Raw genomic sequence first — 18529 nt, forward strand, 5'->3', positions numbered from 1 at the left:
AATAACGTTAAAACAACAATAATAATCAAAACTATATATCAAATAATTTTTTTCAAAGCAGTAATTTGTTTGAAAACCATTGACAATGAGATAAAGATAGACATCAATTAAAGTGATGCAAAGGATCCGCAAAAATTAATATTTCAAAATTATATACACCGGGAGTCAAAACATCAAAAGACTAACATCTTATTGGTTTTCAATGCTTTATATAAAATATAATAAAAATATCTATAATCTATAATAATTATTTAAATATTTTCGTGCAAATCATTTTGCATTAAAGTAGACAAAGTAGACCTCCTCTTCAATAAAATACAATGTGTTATTATATCCATTGATGTTATTAATATATATTAAGCGGACACAATTTGTGAATAAATTGTGCCAAAAAACCATTATTTATCAATAAGTATTTATAAATAAAATATCCCAATGAACTCGATATTGAAGCCAAAATTGATGTTTTATGTTGTTTGCAAAATAATGGCAAACAAATAATATATTATATTTTTTCAAAAATAGTCGATAAATATATTGATAATAATAACTATTACCACAAAAGTGTACAACAAATAAATCAACGATTCCGATAATGGTGCTTTATTTATGTACCGTAATAATAATACTTAATAATAAATATATAAAATAAGAAATATTTATTATTATCATTATAGTTCAATAATAAGAAATAATATAAATGTGAATATTCCGTAATATATGTTACACTGAAAATAGCAAAAGAGGTTTTTATATAATAAACGAGGAATTGTTATGACTTTAGGCGGAAAATATTATACATAACTGTACTTTAGTGTCAACTAATACATGTAATAATCATTATTATAACTATACTAATAATAAATAGAAATATTTAATAACATTACATTCACATCAAATATCAAGAAAAACAAGTAAAAATTATAATTTTGATATTTATTGACTGTAAAAATCAACTCAAACTATATCACAAGTAAAATATATATCATTTTAAAAGAAAAAACTATATTATATTTTAGTTCATTGTTTTTTACAATATAATATAAAATTTTGTGAGAAAATTATTTGTAGAAACAATAATAAGTAATAAACTAAATAAATAATTAATAATATTATAAAATAAAAATAATAACATCTGGAGTATAGTTTAAAGTCTACTAATAATGGGTAACCATTCGAGTGGTTTTAATAAGACATTTGTAACAAATAGTGGACACAATGTAAAAGACTCGAAGAGACCGCACTCAGTGTTGGGCATCACTGATGAAGACGACAATCGATGCAATTTTAAGGCAGCGATACTCCGGTCACATATCAGTCAAAACAAAAACAATAATATTAAGGATATTAACGGCAAAATTGGTGGCAAATGCGGTCGCCCTCCAGGTATGCAATTACCACCATTACCCCGATCGCACTCATTTCATCAGGTGCTCAGACCCACTGAAAACGGACAGATCTTAGCCGCTAAAGGAACCATTAGAGGACTAGAGTTTAATAAAGTAAGCCTTGATTTATAAGTTATCATTTGTTTAATGAATTTTAAATCATCATTTGTATTGTATTATAACAGTTTTAAAAATGTTAAATTAAATTACTTATATTAATGTGTACTCAATTATGGATTAATATATATAGTATTAGTTTATTTATAATAGGATTAGAAAAAATATTTTTGGGTCACATTCAATGCCACCGTATTTTGTAATTTAATTGATTCATTTTGAATAACATATTAAAAGTTATTATATATTTCAATTAATTATATTTCTAAATATGAACCATTAATTTATGTCAAGATTTATTGGACAAATATATTACTTTAGTATATTATCATGTATTTTACATTTATATATTTTGAAAATCCTTTATACAGTAAATTTAATTACTTAATCTTAAATACTAACTAAATTAAATATTAATGCTATACTATATTTAATACAATTTTTTATGACTCTATAAAACAATTTGCTTTGTCTTAATAATTGATTTTTTAGTTTTTTGCAAACTTTGAAATAAAATTTTAACTATTTTTTATTTTTCAATTTCTCTGTCAATCTCTTTTGGTCATTAAAATTGTTGACAACGTTATTATAATGGTATTTGATATGCAGTGAGTGAGAAAAAGAAACTTTTATTTATAAAGAAAGCAATTAAACTAAAAAATATCGAAACATAAAAATATTATTTTGACCAAAAAAATGTTTTTAAAACCTCTTTTTTATACATTATGTGTCGAAATAGAGAGAGAGAGAGAGAGAGAGAGAGAGAGAGAGAGAGAGAGAGAGAGAGAGAGAGAGAGAGAGAGAGTTTATAATATATATATATAATAGTCCAAATACAGTATATAATACATTTTAATAGTTTTGACTTAACCATTATTTCCTTAATTATATTTTTCATTTTTTATATCATATTTTAAAATCAAATGTCTATTTTATTTACCTAAAAAATGTACTAATTTTTATTTGTTATATATATTGTTTTTAACTATTAAGTGTTTAATGACATTTTATCAAAAATAGAATACAGAAAAATACAAAAAAAATTAATGAAAAACGATATTATTTACATTATATATATATATAATAGTAAATTTATATAATAATATAACCTCTAATACTAATGAAAATAAACATTCAAGTATTTTTAGTGTTATAATAAGTAATTTTTGTAACAATTTTTTAGCAAAACAAATGCGAAACAATTTTTTTTATTGTGTTTCAGGTTATGAATTAATAATCCCATAATATATTAGTAAATAAATAACATTATTATGAAAATATAAAGTACTGTATAATATTCAGTTTATATTTGTTTCAATACAAAGCAAAATAATTTTATTGTTTTATACATATATGACAAAAGCATTACTTTTATGTTGTATGTATGTATAGACGAGTTTGTGTATTCATTGTTTGATTTTTAGTATTTGATGGAAATATGTGTCAAAAACATAAACATCAAAAATATACAAATATATTATTATTATTATTCAAATTTATTTTACTTGCTTTAAACAACCAGTATATGTAAATTAAGTCCCGACTTTTACCACAGTCTGTACTTTATATTTATTGTTACGTTTAATAGTATGTTTATAACTGTATATACTTTAGTTATTTAATATGAGAAATATTTTAGTAAATTATTTGAAAAAAATGCTAATATGCTTTATAAATATATTCATAAATAAAAATTTTAAATATTTATTTATAATAAATTATAATAAACTCTCATTTGAGAGAAATAGGTTGACATCAAATTGTTTTTATATTACAAAAACTATTTAGTTATATGTTTTGAATTTTTCAAATATCAAGTTTTTTCATTTCTCAGGTTTCACATAATAAAAGAGTGAATTAAATAAAATTAATTATTTTTTTCGATTTAACATTTTATAAGTTTATTATTATGCTGTATATTGACACTTATATAGAACATAGAATATATACTGTATATATTATTACTAAATTATAAATTTGAAAATCTTATAAATATCAAATTGTATAAATAGGAAATATTTCCAAAATTTAGTTAAATATTTATTTAATTAATTAAAATTAATTTATCAAAAATGCTTGAAATTTACAATTTCTGTAGGATATTATTAATCACAAAAATAGATTTTAGGAATATATTTTTAAATATTTTTTAATGTTTATTTACTTTTTAAAATGCAATCATGTTTAATTTTATAATTATAATTAACGTCAAACAAATAATTATTTTTATAAATAGCAAAAAACAATATATTTGTTAATTTTTTCATTGAATGCCAAACAAAAACKGATAAGAATCGTTTCAAGAAATTATAATTTAAAAAATTAATTAAAATAAGTTATGCCCACAATATATATTATAACAATACATATTTTAACAAATACTGTATATTAAATAAGTAAACTATTTATAATAAATTCTGAATAATTGTAATTAATAAATAAATAAAAGTTGAACTAATAAAAAAAATATTAACATTTTAATTATAATTATTTTTATTTAATCTTATTTCGTGTATTTCAGATCTCTCTATTATTTTAGTTATTTTCTCACTTTTTTATTTTGCTTTCAATACATATTTTTGTGAAAACTTTTTTTATTGATTATATTTAGTTTAATATAATTTAATGTCAGTTTTAGTGCTTTAGATTTTGTTTATAAAGTGTTTATGTGTTGATTTTTAAGTGAAATTTTAAAATATTAAATTATTAAATAATTAAAATATATCTCTAGTTATAAATTAATATATTTTTATATTTAGTATGAAAGATCATTTTAACTACAAAGATAAATGAAATTAATAATTAAAAATATGTTTTGCATGTAAATTATATTTTAATTACATAAAATTTTAAGTCAGAAATAATTTAATTGTAACTCTTTTTATATATATTTCTCTCTCAGCTAAAAATACCTGATATTGTGGACAATCATATTTTTGTTTGCTATACAGTAGTATAAATACATTAATATTAAATATTAATATTATCATAATATTATAATACTGTAATAATAATAATATGTTTCAATGATGTAGAAATATATTATATAAATGACTTAATAGAAAAAATAATAATTGATGCAGACTAATTTGTGCTGAAATACATTTGTTATTATTAAGCAAAGTTAGTATTTTTTTAAATATAAATTAATGCGGAAACATATTTATGAAATTAATGGCTAACAAAATTTAATTACTATGTATTATCTAATGATGAGATCAAAAGAGAAAAACTGTATTATATTAATAATTGATGAGTGAGTGAAACACACAAACAAATCACTAATATTTATAAACTTTGATCTAAAAATAAGAATATAATTTTATGATATTATTACTGATTGTTTTTTTAATAAATTAATTTATTGAATATTATGAAAGCTTTATTTAAGTAAATTATTAAGAGATTATAATTGTTTTATTCATTATATTTTTTGCAAAAACAAAATTTACACTACAATATAAAAAGATATAAAACATAGATTAAAATTACGTTGAAATGCTGAACACTTTTTTTAATATAAAAAATCTATTATTTTTTTCATTTCCACATATAATTAATGGTTGTCTTAAATTTTGTTTGACAGCCGCTGACAAACAACACGAAGTGCAGTCCGATCGCTGACGAACTGAAAGCTATACTAAACTCCCGGCGCTGTAAAAGTGAGACCGATTTGGCCGTTGATAATAGCAGTAGTAGTCATGACAGCAATCACTCGGAAAGTAGTAATTATGAGGAAAGTAGTAATAAAAGAAAGGAATTCAATGGACTCAGAAAGAGTAGTGCAAGCAATGGTGTCAAAGCAAAAATACAAAGACATAAATACAGAGCACCACAACCACCACAACCACTAAACTCCAATAATGGCAATCATAATGGAGACCTGTCCTCCACTACTACCATCAACAACAACAATAACAGTAATAGTGCTAATCATAATAGTTTGTCTTCATATGAGTCGTCAAATTTGACGGACAGTCATAAGAAAAGTGCTACAACATCAACAACAATATGTGAACAGTAGTTCTGCCAGTATTGTCAGCGGCAGTACAAGTAGTGGCAATAATGGCACTAAAAGTAATATAGACATCAATAAGAATGCTTTGATCAGAAAACACAGCGAAAAGAGTTATAACAACAATAGGATCTCTTGTGAAGATTCGTCTAAATATTTTATAATACCTCGATTGAAGCTCACCGGCCATCCAACAGATCCGGGTATTAATGGTAGTGGAAGTGCAAACAGTGGTGGAAGCCATACAAATAGTACCGGTGCTAATCATGTTATGCCATCAAAATATCAGTCACGAAACATCATATTTGACTCAAAGAATAACAATTTTAATGGTAAGCAATATTTCAAAACATTTTATTTTTTCTGTTCATTGAATTTCTTTCATTATTGTTATAAAGTTTAGTAATAATAAATTTTTCTTTATATTTATTATTAAATTATATCTAAAATATATTTGTTTCTAACAACTATATATTCAATATTATACATTCAACAGTTATAGTTAAGTTAATGATCTATTGAAATATAATATAAATATATATATATATATATATATATATATATATATATGTATATTATATATTTGCATTCAATCTATAAGTTTTTTGCCTAAATATATTTTTTATTTATTTATCATTTTTAGCCTCAATATAGTTAAGGAAATATAAAGATAATATGGGAAATAAAAAGTAAACTAAATTTTAAGTTTAATTTCCTATTGTTTAATATAAAATAATGCTCTGATTCTATGCAATACTTACCGGTAGTATTTTAAAACTTTATAATTTATTTACTTAAATTGCTTTTACTGTTTTGAAAAATGGTATATTTTAAGTAAAAAAATTATACAATATTTATTAATTATATATTAATAAACAAAAATAAAATTAATATATAAAATATAAAATTTTTATTTAAATAAATAATTGTTAAACTTTATAGTTATAATATTAATTTTATTATTGTTAGTTAATATATAATTTTGAAAATAGTAAAAGCAATTTGTTACTTAATAAGTTATTATTTTATTTATTTTAGCAATTTATATTTATTTATCATAAAAAATATATTTTTAATAAGTTTTAAAAATAATTTTAAATATCTTTCTAATCTTTATAAGCATTAATTAAAATTTTTAAAATTAAATTATAATATACAGTATTCTTTAGTATTATTTTTGCATAAAATTTAAATTAATAGAAAATATTATTAATAACACTGTAATTTAATAGATAATTATTGATACTAATTATCAATGGATCAGATTAAAAGGCCAAACACACCTTTCTTAATGTTCTTTGATTTGAAATAAAACAAAAAATAAAAACATGATTATATTGATGTTGTTTTTGAAAAAGTTACTTAAAAATAAATCTTTTTTAAAAATCTTTTTTTATTATTTGATCACAAATTGTTCTAATCTTATGAAACCATTTAATGATAAAAAAAAGGGTTCAACTCAGCCCTCCAGACATCACAAGCGGTCAAAACAAATGATTGTTCGCAAGACTACCGCAAAGTGAAGCGTTCTTCGTCTTCTAATTACGAAACAGATCTGAAAAATAAGACAAAATCTAATATCAATTGTATTAACAATAAGCCATATAAAACAAAATCAATTGAACGATTAAACCAAGATTTGAATGGTGACAGTCATTACTATTATAATGGTATCAATGGCTTTGATAACTACGACAATAATAATAGTCGAGACTTCAATAAAATCAATGAAAATCCTTTTTATAGAGAATTGCATTCAATTAATTCTCAAGACTTGTTTCCTGACCTCAGAAATAATAATAATAATAATAAATATAAAAGTAATTATAAATATTTTGATGAATTGGATTGCATTAAATCGGATGAATACTATTCTGACCGAAAGGTTCAGAATAAAGGCGGCGGTAGTCCAGCACTTCCGACAGCTTTTGACGATAACTTTATTTTGAGACGAAACACACCGACAGCCGGTCTTAAAGAGCAAAAGTCTACCTATTATTTTGGTAAACAATCTCAACCTACAAATGGTAATTAAAATTATATATTTTTAGAAATTTGTATTAATATTAATTTGATAAATGTCTGAAATTATTTTAATTTTATAAATAAGGGATCATTTTATTAATCTTTTTTATTAGCAAATTTAGTTTACTAATTATGCTTAATATCCATTTAATATATTAACAATCTATTAGTTATTTCTTTTAATTATTCTATTTTAGTTTCACCCTATTTATTGATAAATTTTTATTTGGTTAACAAATTGCATTTTATAATTTATGTTTTAATTGCTATTTTTGTTGAATTATAATTATTTAAAAATTATAGGCGTTCACTTTGTTTTACTTTTGAACTAATTTTCTATTATTTTACTCTCTCTCTCTCTCTCTCTCTCTCTCTCTCTCTCTCTCTCTCTTTCTTTCTTTCTTTCTTTTTCTGTGTTTTTTCTCTTACTAAACAATTTTTACTATACAATAATTTAATAAAATAGTTTTGCTTTTAATTATTTGATATTTTTAATATAAAAATAAAATAATCTCTTTTAGGCGATGAAATAAAATGAGACAATTATTTAAAGAAATTTATATTTTTGTTATTGTTTGGCGTTTACTAGATTAACATTTAACAAAAAATCATAAATAACAAAAATGTTTTGTGTTTCACTTTTTTTTAACTAAACCTACAATTAGTCAAATAATTGATATTAAATATCTAATAAGATTTTTAGGTCAAAATTAGGGAATAATTTAGTGAAAAGATGAATTATCTTTCACAATACTGTATATCATAATATCATATTTTATAATCTATTATAATATTATATGATATTTTATTATATAAACTATTAATGGCATATTTCTATTTAGCAAATGTAGTATTTTAAAAATAATAATATCATTGAACATAATAAGATTAATATTGTGGGTTTCATCCAATATAATAATGTGTTTATGTAAGACACAAAAAAAACTTATTTCAATAGTTATTTAGTGCCACTAAAAATATACTTTATTTAAGACTATTGATAATCTACTTTATATAACGTTGAATTAATTATGTTGAATAAGCGATTTAAAAAAATATTTTTTTTGATGACCATAAATAGGCCATTCAATGTTATGTCAAAAAATTGCTTTAATTTCAAAATCATTAAAAAAAATTACAAACAAAATATTTAATTTTTTTACCTTATTTATTATTATTTTTTGATAAATTCGTTTATATATAACAACAATAATAATAATAGTTTAATAATAATAATACTAATTTGAATCATTTTCATATATAGTATTTTATAAAATATATGTTTCGTTGAACAAATAATCATTTTTATTAATTTAAAAATGAGTAATTTAGTAATAAATCTAATATTTTTAGCATATTAATTAAATTAATTAAAATTTTTAAAGGAAACTAATTTTATAAGTCAATGTTCAATGAAATTATTGAATGAAAATAAAACTAGGTTTTTATTGTCTAAATAATTTTTCCAATTTTTATTTTATAATATATCAATATATTATGTTATTGTGTTTATATAGGAATTTAGGTGACGCCTAAAAAATTATATTTTATCATAAAATCATTTAAAGTAAAAAATGTTGTTTTAAAAACTTGTGTGCGTTTATAATAAAATAAAATTGAGTACATATACAGTATAATATCTAAGTGAACATTTTAAGGAAATGAACCTAGATTATATTTATTATATTAATTCTAATTTAATTTTAATATATAATCAATGATAGATCAACATTGATAAAACTGTCTAAAACTGTTTGCTTCAAAATAAAAGACTTTATAAAATAATTTATTTAAACATCAATCAAATGTTTAGCATGAAAATGAAAACAAAAAATTCTAAGTTTATATATATATAAATTATTTAATGTATAATATATAATAAAATACTTTCAGCAAAAAAATATGCTAAATATTTTAATTGATTATTAGGTCATTTGAAAAACTAAAAACCAGTAAAATTTTTAATAAATTTCTGTTTTATAAATTACAAAATTTATAAAATTAAAAGATTAAATTTTTTATTATATATTTTTATTTATTTACTTAATTGACAGGTATTGACAAACTTAATAAAAATGGCTCAAACAGTGACACCAAACGCGCAACACTTCCGTTGAGTGATCACTCGTATAGTAACAGTGGTAACGACCCGAACAGCCAACGGACACATCATTTAACTAATGAAGACGTCCTTCGTCTGCCAAATAAGCCATATAATAGCCGACAGTTTGCGTCAGCGTCACCCCCACCCCCACCCCCACCTCCTGTTCTAAACTTTGAATATGATTTTGATATCTCGAGTGCCAATTGTAAGTCCATTCGCACTAATGTTAGCGATAGTGCCAACTATTCTGATGAAGACGAAGAGGAAGAGATAAAGGTTTGTATAAAGGTTTCATATTTTTAGTTTCAATCAATTTTCTCAAATATAGAGATATTAAAAATGTTTGCTAAAAACAATAATAATATACTCATTTAAAACACATATGATTTATAAATAACACATAAATAAGCTTTAAGGAAAATACTATATTTTTATGATTATTTAATTTTTTTAAAAATAAGACAAATGTTCACTCAAATACAAATCATTAATTATGTATTACATATAATTTACATATTAAGATGATTTATGTCTACAATTTCAGAAAATAATTGTCATTTTAAAATGTATTTTTACTTATCTCTCGGCATTACTAAAACATTATATATCATATAAAAGATCATAATATATGGTAAATGTTATGTCACTTTAACAAACAATTTCAACACATAATTATCTAATTCATTACATTAGATATTTCATTTTGAAACAAACAAGCATTTTGGCGATAAAATATGTTATTTTACTTTCAAAATTTTTCAATTATTACAAAAACAATTTTCACCACATAAATCACTAAATTATAAAATAATAACTATGTGTAGCTTTAAAACATAGATTTATCTATGAGTGTGTTAAGTGGTTATTCACTAAACCAAAAAATTATTTAACCCTAAAAAGGTCATTAAAACAATAAATATCTACTAAAAATGTTATGAAATATTATCATATAATAATAGTATACAAAGTAAAAGTTATATAAAATTAATTTATTACATAAACGTTATATTATACCCCCATAAAATTGAAGCCTAAAAATCATAGACATTTTTAAACTAAAAGTAACCTATTGTTGAGTAACCGGTACTAAATACATATTTGTATTTTGTATAATAAGTTATATAATTTGAATATAATTATAATAGAAATGAGTTAGAAATGTTATAGAGACCCATTAGATAACTAATATATTTACCATAAAATAAACTTTTTTTTTAATAATAATTGTTTCCTGAATTTGTCAACAAAATGTAATATATTTGACAGTTATTATGGGAATTATTATCTAAACATTTTTATTTTCCGATAAATAGGTTATAATACGACCACAAATACCGCCACTTAAAAGGGAACAGTTGACTGATTGTCATCGCGAAAGGATATTACTATCGGAGGATTTATTTAATTTAAAGCCTTTAGTTGCCAATAATCACCACAAATCAAGCCATTGTTGGACACCATTGCACGACTTGAGTACATCCGATGACGACGACGGCATCAACTCTGGTAATCACTCCGATGAGAGCCTTCAGAAGTGCGAGAAACCGGTGAATGCTATCAATGGTTATACAGACACGAGATTTACTTTAAAAAATCAATTGAGAACTTTAGTCCATAACAAACAATACAAACAACAAACACATAAACATTTGTTTCCCTATTAATTATATCCTTGTTATGAAAAACCAAAATTTTGTTTTTTTTTAAATTCTTAGTTAAAAATTTGTGTAAATATAGAAAATTAAATATTATTATACATACAATTATAGAAAATATTTAAATTATGGTAAAAAAGTATGGTTTGTTAAATATAATAATGTCCTTAAATAAAGTAATTGATATATAAGTTGTGTGAAAATATATGTTATGAAAATTAACTTTTGCAAATTGATTTAATTTTCATTTTTTCATGATATGTTTGTTTGTTATTTTATTTGCATAATGAGTGCCTTATTTTACAATAACAATTTTAGTATTATTTAAATTTTTACAATTGTATCATGATTTAAGGTTTAGGATATATATCAATATATACAAACATATATTGTAAAATGACTTATATTTTTATGTTATATAACAATGGCTTTAATAATTATATGAATGATTGTAATTTAAAAATAATTTTTGTAATAAATAATAACTATTTTTAATTATAAAAAATATAATTTTCGAAATTGAAATCCATTTATAATTGTTATGTTTTTATGACTATTTGTTTGTGTATTTTTTAATGTTTGTATTTTAATTATTTTAATTGCCCAAAAAACATGTGAGTAATTTTTAAAAAACGTAAATTTATCTTTTTAATTCAAAAAAAATTATATAATGAACAAAAAGTAATATATTGTTTATTGTTTTTAATTTTGATTGTTTTGTGCTTAACATTAGTATAAATTATATCATATAAAAATCTATATGCGGGGATGATTTTTTATACAAAACTATGATTTAATTTTATGCTTATTAATATGTTAATCATAGTATCGTATAAAATTATAATTTTTAATATTAAAACCATCAAATAATAAGCAATTATAATTGAACAAAAATTATTATAAAAATAGCTTTTATAACCTAAAAATGATTAATAAATGCTGTAGTTTTTTAGTAATACTGTATATCTAAAAGTATTTCATACAAATTATGCGATTTTTAATATATGATTGTATGTGGGAGTGGACGACAAGGAAGTTAACCGGACTATCGGACCAATTCATTATAAATTCAATATAAACATTGTATAAATATTTTATTATCTCTAAAACCATGATTACGCCAAAAGGTTTTTAGAAATTTCATAACTGTTTTATATTCAATAGTTATTATAAACTTGTTTCTTATGTTTGGATTTAGTATTAAAAATTAGTATTGCATTTTAACAACAAACACAATAAACAAAGTTTTATTAAATTTAAACTAAATGTAGTTTTATATTATTAATCTAACGATAAATTATTGAAAATAAAAATACTAATATTGTGGTAAAATGATTAAAAGGGGTCTTAGGTTATAGCATTAAAATTTTTCTTAAGATTAAAAATATTTTTATAAAATAAATCTAAACTCTAGTATACAAAATAATACATTTCAAAATGTTTCCTACTTTTATTGTTTTATTATTAAACTTTAAAACGATTTGCAAAATTGAATTGCCATTTGAATGACAATTATTCAATAGCTGTAAAATACTTTACAGTATATTAAATATTTCCAAATTTGTAATAAAAACAATATTTTACTAATGAAAAGAGTTTTAAAAATAAGATTTTAATAATAATATACAGTACTGTATATAAACTACTATTAGCTATAAAGCCACTGATGAGTCAAACATTGAGTTGCTGTCCAACGTTTTACGGGATCAATGTTTAACATAGGAGTGAGAAACTGTGCGAAACCAATGGCTTCATTAGGTGACCAATTGTATTGAGTGACCAGTAAGTCATCAATTGTTTTGCTAACAATTTTCTGACTCCTTTTGCGATGTTTAAAATGACACCCAGGGGTCAAATAGTTGCTATAATACATGCCTTTTCTGCATTGCTTAGGAATGGGACCTAATAATTGAATGATAAGTTCCAAATGTTTACTGTTTTTTGACAAATTTTTATCTTTGTCTTTGTCATCTGATTCGAGAGCAAACAAAGTATCAGCAGTGGCCAACTCAAAGGCCATACAAGCAACTGACCAAATATCAGCCGATGGACCGTATTTTGAGCCTAATATTACTTCGGGTGACCGATAAGGTCGCGTCTGAATAGTGGCGTTGTATGTATCGTACTGTTGACCAAAAAATAAATAAATAAATAATTTTTTAAAGATAATTATTATTAAAGTATTATTACAGTGAAACAGGCGTTTCCCAAATCAGCAATTTTCACAAATATGTCATCTAATAAAATAACAAATAAGTTAATATATTTAATTTAATATACCGTAAGGTATATGATTCATACCATTGCTATTATTATCGTTAATGTGATGGACATTGCAATTGTCTTCACATTTAACTATCAAATCGACAACATTTTGAAAACACGACTTTCGGTTACATTTGAAGTATTTGTTACACTTTTTGACGACATTTGACGGAGCAGTTGATACTAAATGATTTGGCAATTGAATCTCACCGGACATACCAATCATATTGACCACTTGTGTATGCATTTGTCGCACTTGACTTTCACTGATTGTTAGCATAATGTTTTCAGGTTTGATATCTGTGTGAATCAATTGGCAGTTTGTATGCAAATAATCCAATCCTTGCAAGACTTGAACAATAATTTTCTTGAGTATCGGTAGGTAAAYACCTGTTGGATGCATAGTTGTCATGTATTTCAATAAAGAGTCGCCTAATACTTCAAACACCAAACATTTATCTTCAGAATAAAAGCAAAATAAAAACAATTAATGTCTGCAAAGTATTTAAACGATCAGACAATTACTTACGCTTTCCATTTGGTCCGACAATTGAGAAAGACTTAAGAAATTTGACGACTCGTTGAGAGTACGGATTGTTGACATCACTGACTTGTTTGGTCTCATAGATCTCAATCTCTTTTTCGGCATTTTCTGTGTAAACCTTATTACTCTTAACCACTTTGATGGCCACATATGAGTTGACTTTAGTGTCCACACACAGCCATACAGTACTGAAGGCACCCCAACCAAGCTTTCGGATTACTATTTTGACAATTTATTTAAAGTTTATTTTTTTATCACAAAAATGATTACAAATTTTAAATGACCTCTATATCTCTTGTGGTAAAATGTGTCACCGATTTGGACACAATGATAGCCACCTTTACCGTACTCTTTAGTCGACTCTTCTTCGTCCTCTTCTTCTTCGTATTTATGGTCATTACTGTATGAAAAAGTTTAATATATTTTTGTACAATAATTGATAATTTGTTAAATTTTATGACAACTATTTGCTAATTAAAAAGATTAAAATTATAGTCTTATAAAAATATGTTATAATAACTATTTGATTATTAAAATTGTATTAAATATATAGTAACTAATTATGTGATTAATATCATTCAATTATTACTCATTTTCATCGTTGACATCATTGGTGTCCAAGTGTTGCAAACTGTGGTCATCCGGTGATGACATGATTTTTGGATCTAATGTTTTAAAAACTGATTTAATTAAATAATGATTTATTTGAATTTTAACTAATAATTTGATAAACAATACAAATATCAAACTAATGCGTGAAAAAAATAAGTTCATATCGTTAGCATTAAAGTTCAATCAATTAGTTATTGATAATAAATTATTGTCTAATAATAAGACAATTTACTGACTTAAAAATATTACATTATTGTATGTGAATGTCCGATAAATTATAATATTTTATATAAAACGTGCAAAATTTATTTATTTTATATTTCAAAACTATTTTACTATTAGCTTTAAATGGTTTAAATTACAATTTACTGTATATCTAAACTAATTTTCATATAAATACTTGAGCTTAAAGTTATTAAAGTTACTTAAGCTAAGAGTCTTGATTTAAAAATTGTTGATTTTGTACACAAAAATATAGCAAAATTTAATTTAGAAAATTGATTTATTTGGAAAATTTTCATAATTGATATAACAAATGAACAATAGTGRAGGTTATGTATACTATAGTAATGGCAAAACTGATCCTACAGATAACCAATCGGGTAAAACTAAAAAAACCGTTTTATTTAATCAATAAAACTTTATTAATTCAATTAACTTAAAAAATGTGCAGAAAATAGATGGGAAACATTGAGCGAAAGTATTGGTGAAATACTTTTAGCTGTCATTTTCTTCTTAATTATCATCGGATTTATTGTGGTAATCATGTTTGTAGTCGTTTACATGAATCGTGAAAATAATCCGAAACCATTACTTCCACATAAAATACCACCAAAAACAGTGACCAATACAGTGGCCACTAATCAAAATTAGGTCGTGTTTGACAACTTTGTAATTTCAATAAAATATATACTGATTCTGATTATATATCAATTCTCATATATTAGTATATATTTAAGGTCTTATAATACAAATAACAATTAATGAATAAATGTATTAATTAATTACTTATTTTTAATGTGTGATTAGTTTGTAATAAATATAGTTGTTTTAGAAGGTGTTGAAATCAATAATGAAAAAAATGAAATAATATTAATATTCCTAAAACATTGCCCCCATTTCCCCCACACCCCCACTTCCTGTACTAAATTTTGAATATGATTTTGATATGTTGAGTGCTAATTGTAAATCCATTTGCACTTATGTTAGCAATAGTACCAACTATTCTGATAAAGACAAAGAGGAATAGATAAGAGTTTGTGACAAAAAATTCAATTTATTAATAATTTTATTTTTATCAATATATAGTTTTTTAAAAATTAATTAATACAATGTAATGTTAATACAGTTTATAAATTATTATTTTTTAATATTCCAATCTTATAAACATTATATTTATTAATTATTAAGTTTTATGTTGTCTTCAGTAAACATATTAATAAAAAAATTATTTAAAACTTACAATTGAAGACTGTTTTTGGTGACAATCTGTCAAAATTTGCTGAAAACTCGAGTGTTGTGCAAAGTCTGACAGATTGTCACCAAAAAGTGTATTCAATTGTAAGTTTTAAATAAACATTTTTATTATTATATCTAAAGTTTTTTTTAAAAATTACTGTACAGTATATTAGGCAATATAAAGTAATTTAATACTTATGTATAAATTAATTCAAAAATTAATATTAAATATAAATCTATATTTTAGTAATGATTGTATAAAATTACAATTATATAATAAATCCTATCCAATGATTGTGTTTAATGTCATAGTCTTTCAATGCCAAAGTCATATTCATCTGCAATCCTCCAAATGAATGATAATGTTTTAGTTGAAGTTTGTCTCAAACCAATGCCGTAAATGTTTTCTCCGCTGACACTACTCTTTGAGTGTTCGTTATTGTGACCGATCCAAGCAATAGGTGTGTCTTCAAAGCCGTTAACAATAAATCCATTCAAACATTTGTCTTTAGTATCGTATAGTTTTGTCTTCAACTCTGTTAACAATCCTTTAATGTCATATGAATTGAAAAATCCATTCAAAATAACACACGAAATGTCTTGTCTTTCGTCACATTCTTTGACACTAAATGAAGAAACTTCTTTGTCTTGAGATTTGTCACAATCTATTTGACAGACCTGTGCGCCAAACCATTCAATAATTACTTGTAAATCTTCTTCATTATCATCATTAATGACAGGAATAGCAACGTATTTATTAGTAAAATGTCTTAAAGAAGGCACACATCTCGACATCTCTATAGTCTTCAGATTACAATCGTTTGAATTATTTTTAATATAATCAAAAAAGTTTTTTATAGACATCGATGATATTTCATGACTTTGATCATCATTGACGTGCCATTTGATATAAACATCAAAAACAAGTCCAGATCGACGAAGACATTCATCAGTTCTCTTAAACAGTTTAGTGCCGGGAATCAAATGGTCGTCCTTTAGGTCGATCTCAATCATATATTTTTTGATACAACACTTGTTTCGGTAAAGTATAGACTTGCGGCCGATTAGACCCAATCGATGGTAAGTTGATTCAGTGATTGATAGGATGAGCCGTCCATTTGGCAAAACAGCAAAACAATCGTCTAAATCGATGTCTTTATTAATTGAAAGACAAAAGAGATGTCCTTTTTTAACAAATCCGTTGATTAAAATCTTATCGATGAAGACATATAAGGGAACACTTTTGATGAGATAATAACTTAAAGTTTCTTCAGTTTGGATGTACTGTTCAACAGTTGATAATAAATGATTGTTTGTTGATATGAGTTGAAGACAATGTCCAAAGACATGATTGTCAATTGTTTTGGTGACCAAATGGTCAATTGATGACCAATTAGGTCCCGCATCGGTCACTGTCGACCACTTGGGTGTCTCGTGAGGCCAAACACATGTCATGACTGCAATTGACGTCATTTATACCAATTTAAGGGACCATTCAATCATTGAATGTTATCATTCAAAACAACTGATATTTTGTTTGGTATTTCAAACACTTCTTTGTCGACCAATTTGGTGATCACATTCATGTCCAGTACATCTAATTCTTCACGTTTTGAAGTGGTTGAGCTGACCAATGATGGTCAGTGCGCTATCATATCGCTTAAAGATGAAGACCACACACTGGCCAATGCGCTCCGGTTTGTCAATCATTAGCATTACTATTACTTTTGGATTAACTGTCACTTCTTGGTTATCATACGGATAGGTATATCATAGTGAAGAACAGTAACGTCAAGTTCTGTGGATATTCAATGCCTCATCCAAATGATAATCAATGTCTGATTCAAATTCAAACCAATGCCGGCTTCAAAGCAATTGACGTCTTCGAGAAAGGACTACGAGATCTAATGGATGTGTTTCAGCACATGAAACACGTGTTTCACAAAAAACACGAAGAGTTTGTCTCTAATAAAAATAATATTTAATTTTTGTTATCACTTTCTCCAGTAAATCATTAAATCTATTTGTAAATACAAGTTGACTATACTTTCATTAGTCTAACAAAAATATATCATTAAATTATAACTTAATTTTTGTTTAAATAACTTTTTTCTTAACTGTTTTCCAATTAACTGTCGATTTAGACATTAATGAGTTTATAGTTACGGCAAACAATTACCGTAACATTTTTGTTATAAATAAATCCAGTTATGAATCAATCGCTGTATTGATTATACCAAACATATAATGAGTTTAATTAAGAAATAATTTTTCTGAAGTCAACTACAAAACAGACGACAAATGGTTTGCTCTAATGGTCATCATTTTGAGGACACTTTCGGTAAA

The 18529-nt window shown here is 23.7% G+C and overlaps 4 protein-coding genes across 4 annotated transcripts; 2 read left to right on the forward strand and 2 right to left on the reverse strand.

The window, feature by feature from the left end:
* Positions 1 to 1143: 1143 nt before the first annotated feature.
* LOC128961600 (putative uncharacterized protein DDB_G0282133) lies at positions 1144 to 7151 on the forward strand. Its single transcript, XM_054307852.1, has 5 exons — positions 1144 to 1502; positions 5092 to 5525; positions 5617 to 5852; positions 6972 to 7053; positions 7121 to 7151. Exons 1-5 carry the CDS (start codon positions 1164 to 1166, stop codon positions 7149 to 7151), a joined length of 1122 nt encoding a protein of 373 aa, XP_054163827.1. The 5' UTR covers positions 1144 to 1163.
* Positions 7152 to 12914: 5763 nt separating this feature from the next.
* On the reverse strand, positions 12915 to 14843 carry LOC128960872 (SRSF protein kinase 1-like). Its single transcript, XM_054307027.1, has 6 exons — positions 14703 to 14843; positions 14398 to 14513; positions 14099 to 14332; positions 13606 to 14028; positions 13495 to 13541; positions 12915 to 13429 (listed from the first exon to the last, which is right to left on the reverse strand). Exons 1-6 carry the CDS (start codon positions 14765 to 14767, stop codon positions 12953 to 12955), a joined length of 1362 nt encoding a protein of 453 aa, XP_054163002.1. The 5' UTR covers positions 14768 to 14843; the 3' UTR covers positions 12915 to 12952.
* A 1626-nt stretch (positions 14844 to 16469) lies between these two features.
* LOC128960874 (ribonuclease P protein subunit p40-like) lies at positions 16470 to 17656 on the reverse strand. Its single transcript, XM_054307029.1, has one exon. It carries the CDS (start codon positions 17654 to 17656, stop codon positions 16490 to 16492), a length of 1167 nt encoding a protein of 388 aa, XP_054163004.1. The 3' UTR covers positions 16470 to 16489.
* On the forward strand, positions 17655 to 18186 carry LOC128960880 (DNA-directed RNA polymerases I and III subunit RPAC2-like). The gene is made up of 2 exons (XM_054307036.1): positions 17655 to 17880; positions 17949 to 18186. The coding sequence occupies exons 1-2, from the start codon at positions 17690 to 17692 to the stop codon at positions 18166 to 18168; spliced, it is 411 nt and encodes a 136-aa protein (XP_054163011.1). The 5' UTR covers positions 17655 to 17689; the 3' UTR covers positions 18169 to 18186.
* Positions 18187 to 18529: the final 343 nt, after the last annotated feature.

Source organism: Oppia nitens, unplaced genomic scaffold, assembly GCF_028296485.1.
Source record: "Oppia nitens isolate AA-2021 unplaced genomic scaffold, nextdenovo-longstitch-racon4-pilon3 scaffold5_pilon_pilon_pilon, whole genome shotgun sequence".
Lineage (NCBI taxonomy): Eukaryota > Metazoa > Arthropoda > Arachnida > Sarcoptiformes > Oppiidae > Oppia > Oppia nitens.

Coding starts and splice junctions, on each gene's coding strand:
- LOC128960880 (XM_054307036.1), top strand. CDS start 17,690: ATGTTATCATTCAAAACAACTGATATTTTGTTTGGTATTTCAAACACT. Junction 17,881..17,948: donor ACACTGGCCAATGCGCTCCG/GTTTGTCAATCA, acceptor TCATACGGATAG/GTATATCATAGTGAAGAACA.
- LOC128960874 (XM_054307029.1), bottom strand. CDS start 17,656: ATGACGTCAATTGCAGTCATGACATGTGTTTGGCCTCACGAGACACCC.
- LOC128961600 (XM_054307852.1), top strand. CDS start 1,164: ATGGGTAACCATTCGAGTGGTTTTAATAAGACATTTGTAACAAATAGT. Junction 1,503..5,091: donor GAGGACTAGAGTTTAATAAA/GTAAGCCTTGAT, acceptor TTTGTTTGACAG/CCGCTGACAAACAACACGAA. Junction 7,054..7,120: donor CGCAAAGTGAAGCGTTCTTC/GTCTTCTAATTA, acceptor ATTAACAATAAG/CCATATAAAACAAAATCAAT.